Below are 22,485 nucleotides of genomic sequence, written 5' to 3' on the forward strand. Positions count from 1 at the left end.
TGTGCCCTAAGTGCCCTATACCTTTTATACAAAAACAAAGCAGACCTGTCGCCCAGTCTTTAAACTCATTAACATGAGATAGAATTGGATACTTTGTCATTTTGTCCTCGTATCTTTCCTGGAACAGAACCTCTAATGGCTGTATTTCTGATCACAGCAGGAGAGGAGCCACAGAGTTAAATGAGGGGTACAATGCATGGCACAATCTACGCCCAAATCAAAATATGAGATTGAATATTGAGCGCTTGACAGATGAGATATTGCTCCTCCCCAAATGTAAATCCATTGTCCTTCTAGCATTTTCCAGAACAATTTCTATCTTGTCAGCAATTCTCAAAGACCAGACAATTATATGACAGTGCTACGATAGAATAAGGCCCATCATAAAAATATTGCTCATTGACATTCTTCACAGTTATAGTGTTCCCCTATATAGGTCCATGGAGAGTTATGTCTTGTGTGCTGTGTATTGCATAATTTCAAAGACAATTATGTGTGAGAATGAAAAGTACAGTACATTATACTAGAGTTGTATCATATTTTAGTGCTGAAGGACATTGTGCGACCACTTTTCAAACACAGTCAACTACAATGAGAGAGACCGTGATTGAGTGGCTACTTTAGGAACTAGAGTGCAGTATCCCTGTTGTAGAGAATATGTATTGATTCTGAACAATGGTATTTGGAAGGTGCAGGATTAAAAGGTCACCGTGGCAATGTGGGCATGGCTGTCGTATTTGATAATGGTGGAAAGGGAGATGATGATTTCTGTCAATGGTTATCTGTTGGGACATACAGTAATGTAATGCTACAACGGACGTCTACCCTTTTGTTCTTCGGCGTTAGCAGTAATTGGCTATCTGCTGCACCGTGCCTCCAGTTACATAGGAAGGTGATGATTGTCAAAGACTAACCAAGGAACCTTAATGTTTTGGTACATACAGTAATTGTAATTAAGTACAATGGGCTTCCATTTGTTCAGTTCAGTACTCGACTATCAGTTGCACCTTGCGTACAGTACGTAGAATGCTAACATAATGGTGGAAACTGATGGCATTTACCGTGGTGGTTGTGGCGTCTCCCACACAGTAATCAAAGTGTCCCTGCTATTAGCTGTTGTGTTGAAGATGATGAAGAAAGCACTATGCTTCGTAATCCATTTCTCCTTGCTCTGATAATCATTTGCCATCAAAACATACACAAGAGAGGGAAAAGATTTCTTTGGAAACAAGATAAAGGCCAAAGCCAATTGAACTTGTGTTCCTCATTTGAAAGGCCTCAGAGTCAGGGTCAGTGATACTGTTGACATTTCTCAAATCTGTAGAAAACAGTGGATGCATCAGAGAACAGAATTTATTTTTATTTGCCTTTCATTTAAAAAAATACCACAGTATGCCCTCCAGAAATGTTAAGTGGGAGACTATTTTCTAATGTGCATATTTAAGTCTGAAAAGACAGATAGGAGCTTGGAGGCTGAAACACCAATGCAGAAAATGTCAAACAAAAACCCACAGAGAAAATAAAATTAAAGTCTGAGTCATCATTTATTTACAATATATTAAACTGTAATGCAAAATTACTCATAATAAGTGGTCATTTTGTTCAATAACGAAAATAAAAATATACTATTTTGAAAGCTAGCATGAATCAGTACAGATATTTATATAAATATTAATGTGTACAGTCAGCAATGTTATGTTGGCTCATTTCTTTGTTTTGCCTGGTGTTTACATGGTTTAAGAGTATCATAAAACAAGATCATAAAACAGTTTACAATTTCTTCTAAAACTCATGTTGACTGCATAGAGCAGGGTTTCCCCAACTTGGTCCTGCCCCCCCCCCCCCACCCCGGGTGCACGCTTTGGTTTTCCCCCTAGCACTACACAGCTGATTCAAATAACCAACTCATCATCAAGCTTTGATTATTTTAATCAGCTGTGTAGCGCTAGGGCAAAAACCAAAACGTGCACCCTGGCAGGCCCCAAGACCGAGTTGGGGACACCCTGGCATTGAGGGAAAAGGTGATAGGTGTGTCTTTAAAAAGCATGTATAATACAAACGCACCAAACTTCTCCCTTCACGCAAAGTATCAACAAAATCCTTTCAGCCCCACTTGCCTTGTACAGGTGGATAATACACATTTTGGCAGGCCTGCTCAATTCATTAACGCTAATTCATAAATACTAAAGAGACAGCCGAAGGGTTCAATGTAACACCAAGCAACCGTAAAAGCATGGGTCTTTAATATCTTCCTGGTTAAACTGCTGCTCTGTTATGAACAGTAGCATTGGTTCAGGACAGAATACTGATGAATCCTACATGACAAATAGGCTTCAGAGACACTGAAAAGGATTTGAATGCATTATATCCCGTTTACAGAGTGGTGATGCAACACAGGAGGATTTAACATGCGCGTTGAGGAACCCAAATCCTCACCATGTGTAATCCAGTATGGTTTATCAGAAAAAGAAAACATGTGGGTGTTGAAGGAGATATAAACTAAAGGCAAACCACCATAAAGCATGGTGTTCATTATCGTTCCCTTTGGAAAGCAAACGTCAAATGGAGAGAAAAAAAACGAGTGAAAAGCACGAGAACAACAACAACCACAACGACAGAGGGAAGAAAGAAAAACAGCTGAGTCAAAGATTCTCACCCCAAAAGCATTTCTGCAAAGTACTTAGTTCAATTCAAGTTGAAATAAAAGGCAAGGCATTTCATAGGGTATGCTACGCTCCAACCTCCTGGAAATTCATTTTCTTGATGGCAGGACTCTCGAAAACAAATGATCTTCTTTCAAACATCAAAACAAAAAGATGGAAAAAAGAAGAGAAGGGCAAAACCTTCATCACGAAGCAGTTTGGCGCAGCAGCTCTCTTCTGTTGTCTTCCTGTTAGGAAGCATTATTCTCCTGCTAAAACAAGCAGATGAGCCGATGAAAGTGTCTTCTTTCAGGGGGGTGGCGCGGCGCTGCAGCCAGAATCTAAGCACAGCTGTAGAGGACCCTATGTACTGTATATCAGCGGCACTTCTCCCAAAAATAAACTCTGGTCTTTTTACCAGGACTCAGATAAGCAATAACACAGTGTACACATCTACTTGATAAGCAATAACACAGTGTACACATCTACTTGATAAGCAATAACACAGTGTACACATCTACTTGATAAGCAATAACACAGTGTACACATCTACTTGATAAGCAATAACACAGTGTACACATCTACTTGATAAGCAATAACACAGTGTACACATCTACTTGATAAGCAATAACACAGTGTACACATCTACTTGATAAGCAATAACACAGTGTACACATCTACTGGCAACAAAGGCTTTTTTGGTACTTATTTCCTCCGTCTTTTTTTGTTAGATTGTTAGACTTTCTGGTCCCCCGATGCAGAGATAAAACACAAGGGAACATAGCTAGTTCTTTGGCTCAGTTACAACCATGATGACGATGACAGAGTCTAGGAAGTAGGAGACGATGGCGCCAGCCAAGCAGCAGCTGTCCTCATGCAGCCAGCAGAGACAAGAAATTATTAATGGAGGTGCTGTTCAACTGGAGGGGCCAGATCCAAGATGGAGACATTGTCACATGTGACTGGTGAAATACACTAAGAGATGGTTGGCCCAGTGGAGAGTGAGAGAAACCATTAGTGTTGTGTACTGTACACTGACGTACTTCTCTTGACCTTAGCAATGCAAGCTGCTTTGTAACAGTAGAATAATAATGATAGTGTATAGTATCATTGCCATGTTGCAGGGTTAGAAGAACAGTAGAGTGGTTGTGTGTGATGACAGCACCACAGGGGCCCTCTCAACATGCAGGGTTTGTTGGCTGGTGTGTGAACTATGTTGTCTCAGAGGGCTTGTCTTCGCTGTCACTGTTGTTCAGGTAGCTGCCCCGTGTGTTTCTGGAGCGGTAGGACCCTCGGGACACACCACCTTCTTTTTTATCTTCCTCTTCTTCGTCGGATTTGTCAAAGCAGAACCGTCTTCGGCTAGGAGGACTGGAGGGAGAGAAAGAATCAATGACAGGTCCTGAGGATAGTTACACAGTGGAGCATGATCATTACCAAACATTGATCAAATGTTCTTATCTTTTATGTAATGTTACACATATTGTGCTTCAACCAACTAAATGTGCACAAACACATGGACGGATGCATACTACCATAGCTCTAGTTATAAAACTACATTTTTAGACACAAAAAAAGTACACTTATTCCACAGAGAGCATGTGATGGAGTCTGGTTCTGGTTTGTGGTTGAATGAATCTGCTATGCACTGTGGCTTCCTCTCCAAAAACAGAACACTGGCACACCTACCGTGCACTGCCTGGCGTCACAAGTGTAGAACAATCAAATACCATTCAGTTTAAAGAAGAAAATACCAGTGAACCTTTTTTCACTCTAATGACTTCTAAACAATAGAGCAAATCTTCCGTATGAATCGTCAGTAGAGCAACTCTGACGTACCCTCTCTCTGTCTTTAGATATTCTACCTGCCTACTGCTACTGCGTGTTTCAACCTGATTTAACATTCAAGCCCAGTTAAATTATGCAAACCTAGGGTTAATTACTGTCAATCGTGCATCTTAAATGTACTTGCAGCTTGTGTAAATCGATGCAGTGGGTCTAATTACTGCCAGAGTTAAGGGGGTTGGAGGGGGAAATCTATGGTGGCCGTCGTAATTGACGACACCTGGTATTTTCTTATTTCCGGTGCCATAAATCAGGCTGACACTTGGGTGGAGAACTAGCCAGCAGCACTATGGGTACAAACACGTGAGCTTAGCCTTTTCCTAGGCTCTAACATCCCTGCTACTAGGCTAATCGACATTGTAATGCATCCACAACACGCTTATACCCTTCTCTCTCTATCTTTCCCCCCAAAATACCATAACGGAATTACAGCAGTGCAAAGCAATGTCACAACTGCCATTGAAGAGATGTAAACTGTAATTGCTTTCGGATGAGCTCCTGTGAATTAAGGACCTCAACTACTTCAATTAGTATTTAGGGATGGAGTGTAATTAAAAAACAAAAATGTCTTAAGATGAACCAAGTGAAGTTTGAAGCCCTAACAGGAATAAGTAAATAATAAGTCAAAGTGATGTATCATTCATAACACAGCTGATGTTTTCAAAAGGTGACTGGGTTAGATTATAAAGGAGGGGGGTGGGGGTCCTGCTGAATGTGAGACTCTGCAGAAGAGGATTGACTGAGGAAACTCTCTCTGTGGTTGGCATCATCACACCATGCAGTAGACACAGTACACACCAGGCAACACCTACTGCCAGCCTCAGTCACTGTCCGGTCTGTACAGATATTTCATCATCAGGTTGTCCACTTTCTTCTTCCTATTCTTCTCCTCCTTCTTGTTAGGAGGGGGCTGCCCCTCAGAAGGCGTCCCCGCCTCCCTCTCCCCCTCTGGGCTAGAGGCCTGGCGGCCAGGGGCTCTTTTCACGCTGTTGGTGCTTTTGTAGGAGACGGTAGAGGCACCTGAACTGGAGCCAGACTCTGAGTCAGACTCTGAATCTGAGGATGAGGAAGAAGACTCCTTTTTGGACTTCTTGTCCTTCTTCTTGGAGCTGCCCTTCCTGCTGCGGCGGTCATCATTGGAGCTGTCTGACTCGGAGCCGTGGCCCCTCCTCTTCTTCTTCTTCTTACCTTGGCTCTTCTTGCCGCTGTTGCGACTGTGGCTGCGGCTGTTGCTGCGACTGTTGCTGCGGCTGTGGCTGCGACTGTGGCTGCGACTGTGGCTGCGACTGTGGCTGCTCATGCTGCTCGAGGACCTCCTACAGTCCACAGCCGACGCGGACCGTCTCAGACTGCTGGTGCTGCGCCCGCTGTCCACCTCCCGGTCGCCACTCCCCCTGACACTAAGCACACCCTTCCTGTCATCCTCTGTATCATCCTCTTTCCTCCCTGCCTCGGCCTCTGAGTCTTCCAGGCTGGTGCGTTTGAACTTGATGGGTTTGAAGTTCAGCACCTCGTTGATGGCCTTCTCCAGGTCGGGGTCCAGGTAGTTGCGGTGGCCGACGGTGGCCGGCTTGACGTCCGAGGTGTCAGGGAGCTCGTCATCATCTCTGTAGGAGGAGCGGGCGTGTGGCGGGGGCATGGACAGGCTGCGTCCCGTGGAGGAGTGAGAGCTGTAGGCCGAGGAGCGCTCAGTGAGGGCCACGCTGTGCCTGTCCTCCATGTCATCAAACTCGCTCAGGCGGCAGCTGCGGAAGTCAGATATGCGTGAGTCAGCACAGCTCACACTGCCAGGGCTCCTGCCCCCAGAACGGCGACTGAGAGAGGTGCTGCTGCGGCGGCTCAGGGGACTGGGAATGGTGTCGTCTGGGCTCAGGCCACGGCACGTGGTAGCGACGGAGGCCCGGCTGGGGACCATGGAGGACACGGTGGACTCTTTGTCGAAATCTCCCCAGCGGCTGTCCATGCCCTTCCTAGCCCTGCTGGTGGCTTCAGTGTAGGCCTGGGAGATAACCGAGCCACGGCCATCATCGTTCCCAGTCTGGGACTTCCTCCAGGAGCTGGAGCTGACTGAGTAGGAGTCATCCTGGGGTAAGGAGCCTTTGGGCTTGGCCTTACGGAAGGAGGAGATAGACTCCTGGTCATTCTTGAGGGAACTGAAGAGGGAGCTGTCGTCCCCTTTACCTCCGATGGAGTCATTGATGTTGGAGCGCTTCCTGTAGCTCAGGGAACTCATCACAGACACCGGCCTGCTCTGATCTACCGCTTTCTCTTTGCCCTCTTTCCATTCCTTACCCTCTTTCCCTTCCTCTGCGTCTACGTTTACGGCAAATCTAGACAGAGGATGGAGGCAGGAAGAAGGAGAGAGAGAGAGAGGGAGGAGTGGCAGGACAGAGAAACGTTGATGTACATAGAGGAAGTGGAAGAGGAGGAAGAGAAAGAATGATAGATGGAATTACATACTTAAAAGGAGAGAGATGAATGATACTTAAAACAGGAATTGGATGAGCAACAGATTGAAATCAGCAGGAAGAAAGTAAAGACAAGTAGATAGAACAATGATTCAAATTATTGTGGGGTAGAGAATGCCTGTTTGGATTCACAACGCAAGATGGACACAACAAAAACAAGACGTACTGACTGGAGAAAAACCCTCAAACAACATGTGCTGTCTTGTCCTAATCAACTCCTTTATGCAAAATCAAAGTCTCGGTATTTAAATAGTTTAGTATGGGGGTATGCATTTGAATTTGTTGTATGTAAATGTTATACAGAATTCTAGTCAAGCATCTCATTGTGGTGAAATATGTTGAGTGATTCAGCAAGGGTGCTGGACACACATTTTCCAATTTTGTGTGTGTGTGTGCACGTCTTAACCAACACACAGAGCTGGGATCAAGGAACTGAGCTCTTCTGAAGAAAGGGAGGGTGACCGTGGAGACACACAGTTAAGAGAGATTTAAAAACTCTTTAAAAGTTGTTCAAAGTTGTGAGCAGCTGAGGGGGGGGGGGGGGGGTGGGGGGTGGGACAGTTAAATATTCTGGTAAGGAGACAAATCTAGGGCAATCGAAGCTATCAGCTGGCAGATACATCCATTAATCTCAGGGAGAGGGGAGAACGGGAGAGAGGAGGTGAGGGGGAGAGGGGGTGTAGGTATGCATGCCAGCTGGCATCCGGGCATGTCGATACATCTGCCAGGGAGGCGGCTGTCATCAAGGCAGTGACAATAAAAGACAAAGAGGATAAAGGAAACACCAGTAATAATAATAATAATAATAATAATAATAACACCCCCCCTATATCTAGCCAAGTGTTCCCTTCCAATTGTTTTATCTGCATTGGAGGCTAAGTGCTAGGCTGGACCACGTAAAATCCTGATAGGGGGTGACTGGATACTAAAACCAATTTGGTCTGCTTTGTAAGCAGGGGGAATGTGCGAATGTGCGTGTTTGGCAGTGGTGAAGATAGGACCCATGGGGAAGGGGGTGCCATACTGACCTGGAGCTCTTGAGGCTGCCGTCATCTGAGAGGTTCTTGGTCGAGCCTTTGTTTTTGGACAGCCAGGACTTGACCCCGTCCACACGGTCTTCCACCTCCGAGTCAGATGAGTCTCCCTCACTGTGTGGAGGGGAGGGACAAAACACAACGTCAGTGGGAGAAGAGAGGAGTAGAGAAAAGGTATAAAGAGGAGGAGAGGGAGGGAGGGGTGAGAGAGATGGAGTGAAGTTGAGGAGAGAATGATGGAGGGAAGAGAGAAAACGACAGGGAGAGAAAGATTCTATATTGTGTTACTGAGGAACCCGAGGAGGACCACATCTATTACTTTGGAAGAGAAGACCGCAGAAAACCACATGCACTAGATCCTAGAAGACCTAGGAAACACCCCCCCCCTACACTGGTTATCACTGTGGCCCTGTGGTTAGTTGGAAATGGGGCACAGTGTGTCGCCCAAAGAGGGCTAAACTCCATTCACTCTGATCCAAAGCCACTCGAATTAAGACAGAGCACAAGGAGAGAGACCAGGAATGGGACTAAGTGGAAACTGAAGAGAGTGGGCACAAAATGGAGAGATTTTCACTTTCATCGCTCTCACTTATCTATTCCCTCCACAGTCTCACAAAATTGCAGTTGAGCTCTTGACAAAATGATTTGATGCACAGCTCGGTTGTTGAGCTGTTTTCTCTCTAAATTATCATTACGCCGTCGACAGCCTACTGCGAAGCGTGAGGAGAAATGGAGGGTTGTTAGAAATTTGACACGGTTGAAAAGAGCATGACACTCATTAAGTGCCGTCAGAGCCCAACACTCATGTGGTGCTGAAGGTGTTACAGCCTAATAATAAAACTGAGACATGGCCTGGGGGTGAGGGGTCAAAATACCCACATCTGCTTTTAAAAACCTATTGTCTTGCTGTGGAGTAGAGAAAGAAAATAGATTTTCAACACTTTATTTTTATTGTATTTAACTAGGCAAATCAGTTTTTCAGCACGTAATCTGGCCCACAACCACATACAGTAGCTACAATTAAAATCATTATGAGGCAGAGATACAAGAGTCTCCCCTGATCGCTGAAGAAACTATTTAATTATGGGTTTGGTCATAACTAGCCCACTCTGTTTAAAACTGTACAATAACTTCAAATACTAGGCACTAAGATGGTAGTGTTAAGAAGGGAAGGGTTGGGAGTCGAGATAAAAGCATTTCTCTAGGAGGGAGGCTGTAATCAACTTTGTCTAATAGGCCAGGCATGGCCTGCAATGTGGGGAACGTCAGTGAGAATTGTTATTGTGAGTGAGCGGCTGGCTGTCTATGGCACAGAGGCCTTGTCAATAAGGGGAGTAAACAAAGAGTGAAGGAGCCCTGGGAAAAAGGAGCTAATGTTAGCTAACCGGAGCAGACAATTCCACAGCTGTTTACTCTTCTCGTCTCCTCAGAGAAAAAAAACAAACACGTGGATTTGTGTGTTTGTTGGGCTTTGCGAGTCAACACCAGACCAGCCTCTTAAGATTTGTCTTTTATCCGTTCACTTATCTGGCAACATACTGCTTAAAAGAACTATAGCCGCTCCAGGAATACTAAGAGCACTGATGTTGCTTTGAAGAAAGAAAAAAAGGCTGGTATTTTTTTCTCTTGACCTTGATGACATCGCTTGCCCTGAGTTCCCCAGGGCAAAATTACATTAGCTATCATTATGCAAAATCAATGTCGAAACCCTCTCTACAAAATAGTCATAATTCCATTACTTCATGGAGAGAATTTCCTTAAGCACTCATTTTTTTATTCATTTATACAAGTACAATCCTGTTGAGATTCAAATGTTTTTTGGGGGGAGACCTATCCACGACTTGAAGGATGTGCTTCTCTTTCCCCTTGTGCATTTTGTCCAAGGAGGAGCCAGTGGGTAAATGGAGGTGATGCATTCAGATCAGAGGCCTTCCCTTCCCAGGCCGGGGCCAAACAAAACCGACGGGATGACGGACCCTTTGTAATCGAGCGCTTCACACATGGTGTCACACACAATTTATATCTTTGACCGCCATACCATTAGTTAAGCCGTGCCGAGAGCCCAGGGGAGGCAAACAAACACAGTGTGTGGAGGGAGACATTAATTGTCTGTGACAATCTGCCTCCAGTGGTTGTACATCTCTGTTACACACTATTACATTCATCATTAGCTCCTATGGACACTCTTCTGCTTCCTCCGCCCTGCTCCTCCTTGGTGTCCCTGGGTGTTGATTCCCACAATATTGGGGCTTTTATTAGGCAGCTCAGCCTAGACAGCAGCTCCCTATGGGGGTTCAACCCAGCCAGCCAGGCATACACATCTGTTCAAAACCTATTAAGACACATATGCTGGGAGAATTGCTGTGATCTCCAATGCCAGATTAAAAAGGGGAGATTGTGACGCAGGTTTGTTTTGTTAAAGCGACAGGAAAATGATTTCATCCTGATGTTGTTCATTTAGTCTAAAATGACTTGCCGCCTGTTTCGTGATCAAACAACGACAGACATGGATTACATCTCCAATCTATTTGAAAACAGAAATTAAAGCATAGCATGTTGAAATAACTCAATTCTGTGTCAATCAATAGTCTCCAATTACTTCTATGTATTGTGTGCGTGCCCATCTAAACGTGCCCATCTAAACGTGCCCATCTAAACGTGCCCATCTAAACGTGCCCATCCAAACAAAACATGTATATAAATCAGTAGCTATTAATGCCATATTACTATTACTGCCTAGTGCTAAAAAACAAAGTACATGGTTATTATGATTCAATATCAAAAACCCTGGAAAGAAGTTACATGAACTTCCCAACACTGTATTCTCTACCGCAGTGGTTCCTAAACTTTTTATAGTCCCGTACCCCTTCAAACATTCAACCTCCAGCTGCGTACCCCCTCTAGCACCAGGGTCAGCACACTCTCAAATGTTGTTATTTGCCATCATTGTAAGCCTGCCACACACACTATACAATACATTTATTAAACATAAGAACGAGTGTGAGTTTTTGTTACAACCCGGCTCGTGGGAAGTGACAAAGAGCTCTTAGAGGAACAGGGTACAAATAATAATATAATAATAAACAATAATTCTGCCCTTTATTTAACCATCTTACATATAAAACATTTTGTTAATCGAAAATTGTGAATAATTCACCACAGGTTAATGAGAAGGGTTTGCTTGAAAGGATGCACATAACTCTGGAATGTTGGGTTGTATTGGAGAGATAATTTTCCACACACAGTCTGTGCCTGTATTTAGTTTTCATCTTAGTGAGGGTCGAGAATCCACTCTCACATAGGTACGTGGTTGCAAAGGACATCCGAGTCTTAACAGCACGATTTGCCAAGGCAGGATACTCTGAGTGCAGCCCAATCCAGAAATCTGGCAGTGGCTTCTGATTCAACTAAATTTTCACAGAACCGCTTGTTGCAATTTTGATGAGGCTCTCTTGTTCAGATATCGGTAAGTGGACTGGAGGCAGGGCATGAAAGCATGAATCCAGTTTGCGTCATCCGTTTGGGGAAAGTACACAAAACAAAAAAAAGTTCACAAAACATCATACAATGATGGAAAGACCTGTGTGTTGTCCTTGTTAATGCAGACAGAGAAGAGCTCTAACTTCTTAATCATAGCCTCAATTTTGTCCCGCACATTGAATATAGTTGTGAAGAGTTTGGGTAATCCTCGATTCAAATCATTCAGACGAGAAATAACATCACCCATATAGGCTAGTCGTGTGAGAAACTCGTCGTCATGCAAGTGGTCAGGGAAGTGAAAATGATGGTCAGTAATGAAAACTTTAAGCTCGTCTCTTACAATAAAAAAAACGTGTCAATTCTTTGCTCCTTGATGACCAGCGCACTTCTGTATGTTGTAAAAGCGTCACATGGTCGCTGCCCATATCATTGTATATTGCAGAAAATACACGAGTTCAGGGGCCATGCTTTAACAAAGTTAACCATTTTCACTGTAATGTCCAAAACACCTTTCAAGCTGCCAGGCATTCCCTTGGCAGCAAGAGCCTCTCAGTGTACCCAAGTGGCGTCAGGAGCAACTGCTTGCACGCGCGTTACCACTCCACTATGTCTCCTTGTCATGGCATTTGTGCCATCAGTACAGATATCAACATGAGCAGCAGCTACGTTTGGCTACATACAGACCGTTATGGGAATTCCCACGAGAGAGTAACAGTTAATGTGATTGGATGTTAATTATTTGACTAGGCTGCCTGTATTTGACATTGTGTTGTTATTTCGCTGAACACGAGATAGTTTAAATTGTATTTTTGTCAGTGAAACGATGCTACTCAGGCGAGAAAACTCCCCCAAATGAATTGTCCCGTTGGAAAATAAATGGACTGTTTGAAAATGTGAAGGGAAAAAAAAAGGAATAAAATGCACATTTTTATTTGGCGGACCCCCGACGGCATTGCGCGTACCCCTGGGGGTTTGGGAATACCTGCTCTACTGTAATGTACAAGTCCGTCATTAAAGGTAGCAAAATGACGTTACCACGAGCAGCACCACAGATAATGAGATGTGAGATGCAAGACTTCGCTCTCAGACAGTCACATACAGTGTCTGTGCATATGCACGAGTTTACTACATGCTGTCGACAGGACCAAAACAGCGGAGAAGTTTAACCTCACGCTTCAACGTTCTTTGTTGTTGCAGAAAATGACCGTCTACGTCATCTACATCATTTTGCTGAGTCTACCTTTAACATTCAGAACCCTTTCTGCTTTAACAAAAAGCAGCACTTTACACAATACTGCTTAACAAGGGTTTAACAGCAGAAACGTCAGTGACTGCTGTAAGGGAACATTGACATGGGACTGAAATGGCCCAGAGCCAGAGGTTAACACTACGTGTGAGCTGCTTCCCAGACTAGCAAATAGCTTTTTGTAAGACATTTGAGGGTACTGCATTATATAGTGAGTGTGAAAGATTGATGAAGAACACACCCTTCGTCTTTCCGTCGTCAGAGGCAGACAGTCACGTCTCACATCCACCCCAGAGCAAGGCTCTGAAATATTCAGTAGGCCCTGAGAGCAGGGGGTGGCCGCTGGGCACATAACGCTGTTCAAACAAGGCATAGTGGTGTGCGACAGAACCCCGGAGGTCCAAGAACTGAGCCCTGGGGGACACCACAAGGACTGACCAGCAACACACTTACCCAGCTATGGATGCTTACTACACCTGTTAGGTATTATGTGTTACCCTCAGTTGAAGTGGTTACTGGATGAATAACCACACAAACACTCTGGGGAAGGGGATGTTTCATGCTTGGTTTAGAAAAGCATGTTGTCAATGGCATTCATGCAGTTCAGCATGTGGCGTCATGCAGTGAAGAGTGGAGCAAATTAGGTTATGGGGGAATAGCTGAGCCCTGGAATAACGATGCAGTATCACTGAGCTTGTTCGTTGAATGGTATCCCATAGTTCAGTCCTTATTCAGTGACATATGAGTCCTAAACTTGAATTTATATGAGATGGCTTGAACATTGACAATAGATTTGCTGCTTGATATTGCATCTTTTCCAGTGAAGGGCAACAGACTATTCCAAAACAGCAGTTAAAACACACAATGTCAGACATGAGCTCAAGTTCCTCACGTTTTGTTCCTTCTTTTCTGATACTTTGTCACCATTTCTTGTAAACTGGTCATGATGAAGGATGACAGACAGAGACACAAAGAAAGAAAGAAAGAATACAAACACAAAACAAACAAAAGAAAAGTGAGACAGGAAGTTGGTAGGTACAGTCCAAGTAAACCAAAAGAACGTGATGAATAGGATAATGGTTGAAGGATCTACATCCTAAATCATTGTGGATATCATGGCTGATGTGGTGGTGATGATGATGATGACCATAGAGATCCTATTAAGTATTTTAATCCCTAATTCTATGATGATGACCATGTGGTTCTATTAAAAATATTTCCTCCCAGTGGGAGTGATTCAACCGCTGCCTATTGCACCCCACATCATCCTGATCCACATCCTGTTACCGCATGGAGAAGAGTACACAGTATACTCAAACCTGACTCACAGAGCTATTTACTTCTGGGAGGAAGAGAGGGAAGAAAGGCCTTCTCCCCGGGACTGCACTCATAAACAAACCAGGCTTGGAGGGAGCACAGAGCGAGTAAATAAATAAGGAACGTGAGGAGACAGAACTCTATTTCACTGACGTAGCTTTAGCTAGCCGCCTATCTCATCAAATACAGGAGTAATATTTCAATTTAAAAAATGCCCGAAAATTAAGCCCAGCAGTTTTCAGGTCATAAATCTTTCAGAGTGTGTGAATAAGAAATTACGGAGTCTGGGGAGAGTTCTCTGATCGCTTTATCCAAAGCCTCTTTCAATGGAACATCCATCCTGACTGGGTCATTCTCTCTCCATCTCCCTCTGCTTCAAAGTTTATCTACAGTTTAACTGTGCAACAGTAGCTACTCTATATGCTGAGTGCGTGCTCACTTGCTGACACTTGCTGTCATGAGAGGACATGAGGTAAATGTTCGGGCACTAAATAGACAACTATACCTGTTGATGAGGTCCTCGTTGTCGTCACTCTCCATCTCATCTTCGATGGCAGCCTGGAGGTCACCAATCCTCTTGAAGGCTAGTTTAAGGTCTGCCTGCAGGCTCTGATTGGCTGCCTCCAAGCTTTCAATATCCATTTCCTGTTGGAAGAGAGTGAGAAAATCTAAGCTAAGGTCCCAGCATTACACCTACATCAGACCATTTCTGAAGTCTCTTTGTCAGTCTCATTTCCCTGAATGTCTAATACTCCAGAACAATGCAAGGTTGATGGGAATTGCAGCCGTTATTTAATATCTTCAAAGTACCCCACTTTAAAAAGGCAGTCTGTACAGTGTCCCAGTCCCCTCGACCCATTTGTGACTTTGGGTCTTACCAGCTCATGTTTCTTGCGGCTGGCCTCTCCCTCCTTCTTGGCCAGTTCTCCCATCTCCTCCTTGATATCTCTGATCTGTCTCTGGAGCCGCTTGTTCTGCTCCTTCTCCCGGGTCTCGCTCGTGCTGCGGTGATCCCGCTCCTCTGTTAGCTTCTCAAGGTTCTCCTTCAGGCGGGCCACCAGGCTCTGAATGACCAACAGCAGACAGGGACCGTGTTAGAAGAACCACTGCACTGACAGCCTATACAGTATCTGGCACAGGTCAGAGACCTTATCATGCATGCAGCTATGAGAGATACTCCATATCTAAAAGGGGATTTAAAAAAAAAACTACACTTCCTTGCCTTGAGATATTTCCCCAAATAATGGCAAGAAACTTGGCCTACTAATTAAATAGTAGTTTAAAATGCCATGGGTAGCAAAAAGACATGGCTAAATACGACCTTAAAAGCCCTTCTAACTCTGGATGCATCTTTCCCAAAGCTGAACAATGCTTAGCCATTCTTTCTATTATTCCAGCCAGTGCAGAACATTGAAAGATAGGAATTATCTGAGCGAGTTAAAGCAGTGTGTCTGGCTGTCTGCACATTGCTGGTAATTACAAGTCTAAAAGTTGCCAAAATGAGCAAAGATGCATTTGTCAGAGGGGCAGAAAATTGATTAAAAATGTTCCCTGGCTGTGTGCGAACAGTAACCTTTATCCTTCACGTAAACGTTTGTCGCAGAATGTAATTTGAAACTGACAGAATAACAAATTATATTGTGGAGTGAATAGAATATGAGCTAGTCCGATGACGAACAGAGCAGATTTTCTAACTAACTGTGATATGCTAACAGTCCGAGCTAGAAGAAGGTTATGTGAGGCTGAACCCAGCACTGAGGGGACAAAACTTGCATGGTATAACAGAGGTAGTAGGAGTCAATCGTCTTGAGGAAATGGTTTTCATTTGCTCCCCAAAAAGTTGCCCATTCATCCCCTAGGCAATTCTTCAGCAATGACCTTCCACCCCCCATACACACACGCTGGGTAGGCTGCCAGGCAAAAACCAACACTCCTCCTCTAGAATGCTCCTCAGCCCCCCTGACTGCTCTCACCTCCAAGCGTTTGACCTGCGTCTTCTCAAATTCCATCTTGGTCTCCATCTCTCGGATCTTGGCCTCCTGCCTGCTGACCAGAGACTTCTCCACCATAGAAGTCTCCTGGAACTCCAGCTGGCTTTGCAGTGCCGAGAGCTAAGAGTGAAACACACGATTAGGAACATACACACAAGGCAGAGTTTTAGAATAAACAACATACTGTAGCAGCAATAAACTGATATGACAGTATATTATGTATATACAGTATACTGTATTTACAGTGCATTCGGAAGTATTCAGACCCCTTGACTTTTTCCACATTTTGTTTCGTTACAGCCTTATTCTAAAACGGATTCAATTGTTATTTTTCTCTCATCAATCTACACACAATACCCCATAATGACAAAGCAGAAATAGGTTTAGATTTTTTTCATATTTCAGAAGTATTCAGACCCTTTACTCAGTATTTAGCTGAAGCACTTTTGGCAACAATTACAGCCTTGAGTCTTCTTGGGTATGACGCTACAAGCTTGACACACATGTACTTGGGGAGTTTCTCCCATTCTTCTCTGCAGATCCTCTCAAGCTCTGTCAGGTTGGATGGGAGTGTTGCTGCACTGCTATTTTCAGGTCTCTCCAGAGATGTTCAATTGGGTTCAAGTCCGGGCCACTCAAGGAAATTCAGAGACTTGTCCAGAAGCCATTCCTGCGTTGTCTTGGTTGTGTGCTTAGGGTCATTGTCCTGTTGGAAGGTGAACCTTCTGCCGAGTCGGAGGTCCTGAGCGCTCTGGAGCAGGTTTTCATCAAGGATTTCTCTGTACTTTGCTCTGTTCATCTTTCCCTTGATCCTGACTAGTCTCCCAGTCCCTGCCACCGAAAAACATCCCCACAACGTGATGCTGTCACCACCATGCTTCACCATAGGGATGGTGCCAGGCCGGACGCTTGGCATTCAACCCAAAGAGTTCAAACGTGGTTTCATCCGACCAGAGAATCTTGTTTCCCATGGTCTGAGAGTACTTCTTGTGCCTTTTTGCAAACTTCAAGTGAGATGTCATGTGCCTTTTACTGAGGATTGGCTTCAGTCTGGCCACTCTATCATAATTGTTTTTTTATTTAACCTTTATTTAACTAGTCAGTTAAGAATAAATTATTATTTACAATGACGGCCTACCCCGGCAAAATCTGGACCACTGCACTACTCGGATGCACACAAAGGCCTGATTGGTGGAGTGCTGCAGAGTTGGTTGTCCTTCTCGAAGGTGCTCCCATCTCCAAAGAGGAACTCTGGAGCTCTGTCAGAGTGACCATCGGGTTCTTGGCCACCTCCCTGACCAAGGGGCCCTTATCCCCCGATTGCGCAGTTTGGCCAGCTTTAGGAAGAGTCTTGGTGATTACAAACTTCTTCCATTTAAGAATGATGGAAGCCACTGTGTTCTTGGGGACTTTCAATGCTGCAGACATTTGTTGGTACCCTTTCCCAGATCGGTGCCTCGACAAAATCCTGTCTCGGAGCTCTACGGACAATTCCTGTGACCTCATGGCTTGGTTTTTGCTTTGACATGCACTGTCAACTGTGTGACCTTATATAGACAGGTGTGTGCCTTTCCAAATCATGTCCAATCAATTTAATATACCTCAGGTGGACGCCAATCAAGTTGTAGAAACATCTCAAGGATGATCAATTGAAGCAGGGTGCACCCGAGCTCAATTTCGAGTCTCATAGCAAAGGGTCTGAATATTTATGTAAATACGTTTTTTAAAATTTGTAATACATTTTCAAAAAATTTCTAAAACCTTAATTATGGGGTATTGTGTGTAGATTGATGAATAAAACATGTTTTTAATACATTTTTGAATAAGGCTGTAACGTAACAAAATGTGGGAAAAGTAATGGGGTCTGAATACTATTCGAAGTGAACTGTATATATAAAATGTATTAAAAAAATGCAAGATGTAACAATTTAAAATATTTACAATTCATATGAGGAAATCAGTCAATTGAAATACAGTTGAAGTCAGAAGTTTACATACACCTTAGCCAAATACATTTAAACTCAGTTTTTCACAATTACTGACATTTAATCCTCGTAAAAATTCCCTGTCTTAGGTCAGTTAGGATCACCACTTCATTGTAAGAATGTGAAATGTCAGAATAATAGAGAGAGAATTATTTATTTCAGCATTTATTTCTTTCATCACATTACCAGTGTCAGAAGTTCACATACACTCAATTAGTATTTGGAAGCATTGCCTTTAAATTGTTAACTTAACTTGGGTCAAATGTTTTGGGGAGCCTTCCACAAGCTTCCCACAATAAATTGGGTAAATTTTGGCCCATTCCTCCTGACAGAGCTGGTGTAACTGAGTCAGTTTTGTAGGCCTCCTGGCTCGCACACGCTTTGGCTAAGGGAGGGTGGGGGAAGGCCTTGTAGGCATCTCGAAAAAGGCAAGTAGCAGTGATCTAGTGTTTTTCCTAAGCGAGTGCTAGAGTCAATGTGTTGATAAAAATTTGGTAGCGTTTCACCAGCTACAATAAATGCAGCCTCAGGATATGTGGTTTCCAGTTTGTATAAAGTCCAGTGTAGTTCCTTCAGGGCCGTCGTGGTATCGGTTTGGGGGAGAAGGCTGTGACTATAACTGAAGAAAATTATCTTTGAAGGTAATACGGTCGACATTTGATTGAGAGGTATTCTAGGTCGGGTGAACAAACAGACTTGAGTTTCTGTACGTTATCACAATCACACCATGAGTAGTTAATCATGAAGCATACACCACTGCCTTTCTTCTTCTCGGAGAGTTCTTTATTCCTGTCTGCGCGATGAACTGCGCGATGAACTGAGAACCCAGCTGGATGTACGGACGGGGACAGTATACCCAGAGAGAGCCATAATTATGTGAAACAGAGTATGTTACAGTCCCGGATGTCTCTCTTGAAGGAGATCCTCACCCTGAGCTTTACCGTCCAGGGACTGAATTTAGCAAGTAATATACTCGGAAGCGGTGGATGACTAGAAGTCCACTCCAAACACCTCTTCTCTGCCGGCGGTAACTTGGAGCAGCCTCTGGGATAAGTTTGATTTCCCTGTGGGGTACAAACAAAGAATCCAAATCGGGAAAGTCATATTTCTGGTCGTAATGCTGGTGAGTTACCGCCGCTCTGATATCCAAAAGTTATTTCCGTCTGTATGTAATGTAAAAAAACGTTCCGGGCTAATAATGTAAGAAATAACACACACACAAAAAAATACTATAAAGTTGCTTAGGAGCTAGAAGCAGAGCTGACATGTCTGTCGGCACCTTCTTGCTGATGGCCAGTTGGACGTACTGCCAAATTCTCAAAAACAACGTTGGTAGAGAAATGGTAGAGAAATGAACATTACATTCTCTGGCAACAGCTCTGGCGGACATTCCTGCAGTCAGCATGTCATTTGCACACTCCCTCAAATCTTGAGACATCTGTGGCATTGTGTTGTGTGACAAAACTGAACATTTTATTGTGGCTTTTTATTGTCCCCAGCACAAGGTGCACCCGTGTAATGATCATGCTGTTTTATCAGCTTCTTGATATGCCACATCTGTCAGGTGGATGGAATATCTTGGCAAAGGAGAAATGCTCACTAACAGGGATGTAAACAAATTTGTACACAACATTTGAGAGAAATAAGCTTTTTGTGCATATGGAACACTTCTGGGATCTTTTATGTCAGCTCATGAAACATGGGACAAACACTTTACATGTTGTATTTATATTTTTGTTCAGCGTATATTATGTTATCATATATGAATGCAACAGCCTACAGTAATAGTGCTAATGTTCTCAGAACACTACCAGTGTTACAGCCAACCAATACCTTAGGCCTGAGGGCTACTCCATATCCACACCAGGGCCTTAGGCCTGAGGGCTACTCTCTATAGCCACACCAGGGCCTTAGGCCTGAGGGCTACTCTCTATAGCCACACCAAGGCCTTAGACCTGAGGGCTACTCTCTATAGCCACACCAGGGCCTTAGGCCTGAGGGCTACTCCATATCCACACCAGGGCCTTAGGCCTGAGGGCTACTCTCTATAGCCACACCAAGGCCTTAGGCCTGAGGGCTACTCTCTATAGCCACACCAGGGCCTTAGGCCTGAGGGCTACTCCATATCCACACCAGGGCCTTAGGCCTGAGGGCTACTCTCTATAGCCACACCAAGGCCTTAGGCTTGAAGGCTAGTCTCTATAGACACACCAGGGCCTTAGGCCTGAGGGCTACTCTCTATAGCCACACCAAGGCCTTAGGGCTACTCCATATCCACACCAGGGCCTTAGGCCTGAGGGCTACTCTCTATAGCCACACCAAGGCCTTAGGCTTGAAGGCTAGTCTCTATAGACACACCAGGGCCTTAGGCCTGAGGGCTACTCTCTATAGCCACACCAAGGCCTTAGGGCTACTCTCTATATCCACACCAGGGCCTTAGGCCTGAGGGCTACTCTCTATAGCCACACCAAGGCCTTAGGCTTGAAGGCTACTCTCTATAGCTACACCAGGTTCTTAGGCCTGAGGGCTACTCTCTATAGCCACACCCGGGCCTTAGGCCTGAGGACTACTCTCTATAGCCACACCAGGGCCTTAGGCCTGAGGGCTACTCTCTATAGCCACACCAGGGCCTTAGGCCTGAGGGCTACTCTCTATAGCCACACCAGGGCCTTAGGCCTGAGGGCTACTCTCTATAGCCACACCAGGGCCTTAGGCCTGAGGGTTACTCTATGAGCCATGCACATCTTTGTCATTGTTCTTGCCCGAGTGAAAAGTTGAAAACATCTCTACTGGGTGCTGTTCACATCTCATTTAATTTATATTATTCAAAGCATAGAGCCGTGCACCAGACTGAATTAATTTTCATTATTTCTAAAAGTTGCTCCGCTGTTTCAAAGGAGACAAACTAAACTCATCAAAAAAAGAAACGTCCTCTCACTGTTAACTGTGGTAATAATTTTCAGCAAACTTAACAAGATTCAACAACTGAGACATAAACTGAACAAGTTCCATAGACATGTGACTAACAGAAATGGAATAATGTGTCCCTGAACAAAGGGGGGGTCAAAATCAAAGGTAACAGTCAGCATCTGGTGTGGCCACCAGCTGCATTAAGTACTGCAGTGCATCTCCTCCTCATGGACTGCACCAGATTTGCCAGTTATTGCCGTGAGATGTTACCCCACTCTTCCATCAAGGCACCTGCAAGTTCCCAGAGATTTCTGTGGGGAATGGCCCTAGACCTCACCCTCCGATCCAACAGGCACCAGACGTGTTCAATGGGATTGAGATCCGTGCTCTTCGCTGGCCATGGCAGAACACTGACATTCCTGTCTTGCAGGAAATCACGCACAGAACGAGCAGTATGGCTGGTGGCACTGTCATGCTGGAGGGTCATGTCAGGATGAGCCTGCAGGAAGGGTACCACGGACCCTCCACCTCCAAATCGATCCCGCTCCAGAGTACAGGCCTCGGTGTAAAGCTCATTCCTTCGATGATAAACGCGAATCCAACCGTCACCCCTGGTGAGACAAAACTGCCACTCGTCAGTGAAGAGCACGTTTTGCCAGTCCTGTCTGGTCCAGCGACGGTGGGTTTGTGCCCATAAGCGACGTTGTTGCCAGTGATGTCTGGTGAAGACCTGCCTTACAACAGGCCTACAAGCCCTCAGTCCAGCCTCTCTCAGCCTATTACGGACAGTCTGAGCACTGTTGGAGCGATTATGCATTCCTGGTGTAACTCGGGCAGTTGTTGTTGCCATCCTGTACCTGTCCCGCAGGTGTGATGTTCGGATGTACCGATCCTGTGTAGGTGTTGTTACCCGTGGTCTGCCACTGTGAGGATGATCAGCTGTCCGTCCTGTCTCCCTGTAGCGCTGTCTTAGGCGTCTCACAGTACGGACATTGCAATTTATTGCCCTGGCCAAATCTGCAGTTCTCATACCTCTTTGCAGCATGCCTAAGGCACGTTCACGCAGATGAGCAGGGACCCTGGGTATCTTTCTTTTGCTGTTTTTCAGAGTCAGTAGAAAGGCTTTTTTAGTGTCCTAGGTTTTCATAACTGTGATCTTAATTGCCTACCATCTGTAAGCTGTTAGTGTCTTAACGACCGTGCATGTTCATTCATTATTTATGGTTCATTGAACAAGCATGGGAAACAGTGTTTAAACACTTTACAATGAAGATCTGTGAAGTTATTTTGATCCTGAAAAAGGGACGTTTCTTTTTTTGCTTGAGTTTATTTGCTAGGAATAACAATTTCCTGAATATTGACTTTGGGACATGCGTGGGCGGTCAGACGAGGCCTCTTTGTTTCATCTGAAACCAATAAAAGAACATCTAGCTTTATGCCCTCCAGTCCAACTCAAGTCTTTAAATAGGCCGTAATCTTTAAGGAAAGAAAAGTTGACAGTTTTAAAACATACTGACTATATAATTATTATTATGATGTGAAGTGAAGTGAAAGAAACTGTCCTTTA

The 22,485-nt window shown here is 44.4% G+C and overlaps 1 protein-coding gene across 16 annotated transcripts in view; it reads right to left on the minus strand.

Annotated features, from left to right (window-relative positions):
* Window positions 1-1,529: 1,529 nt before the first annotated feature.
* LOC110507883 (unconventional myosin-XVIIIa) overlaps window positions 1,530-22,485 on the minus strand; it is a 170,661-nt gene continuing 149,705 nt past the window's right edge. For 11 of the 16 annotated variants that reach the window (XM_036964840.1, XM_036964839.1, XM_036964845.1 and 8 more), the window contains 7 exons: window positions 16,006-16,143; window positions 14,911-15,096; window positions 14,538-14,677; window positions 13,608-13,652; window positions 7,984-8,103; window positions 5,300-6,817; window positions 1,530-4,013 (listed from right to left, as the gene is read on the minus strand). In XM_036964840.1, coding sequence (XP_036820735.1) covers window positions 5,308-6,817; window positions 7,984-8,103; window positions 13,608-13,652; window positions 14,538-14,677; window positions 14,911-15,096; window positions 16,006-16,143 — 2,139 coding nt within the window. In that variant the 3' untranslated portion in view covers window positions 1,530-4,013; window positions 5,300-5,307. Of the gene's footprint in view, window positions 4,014-5,285; window positions 6,818-7,983; window positions 8,104-13,607; window positions 13,653-14,537; window positions 14,678-14,910; window positions 15,097-16,005; window positions 16,144-22,485 lie in introns of all 16 variants that reach the window. The other 5 variants (XM_036964841.1, XM_036964833.1, XM_036964831.1 and 2 more) reach the window with 4 other exon arrangements.

Source organism: Oncorhynchus mykiss, chromosome 27, assembly GCF_013265735.2.
Source record: "Oncorhynchus mykiss isolate Arlee chromosome 27, USDA_OmykA_1.1, whole genome shotgun sequence".
NCBI classification, from domain to species: domain Eukaryota; kingdom Metazoa; phylum Chordata; class Actinopteri; order Salmoniformes; family Salmonidae; genus Oncorhynchus; species Oncorhynchus mykiss.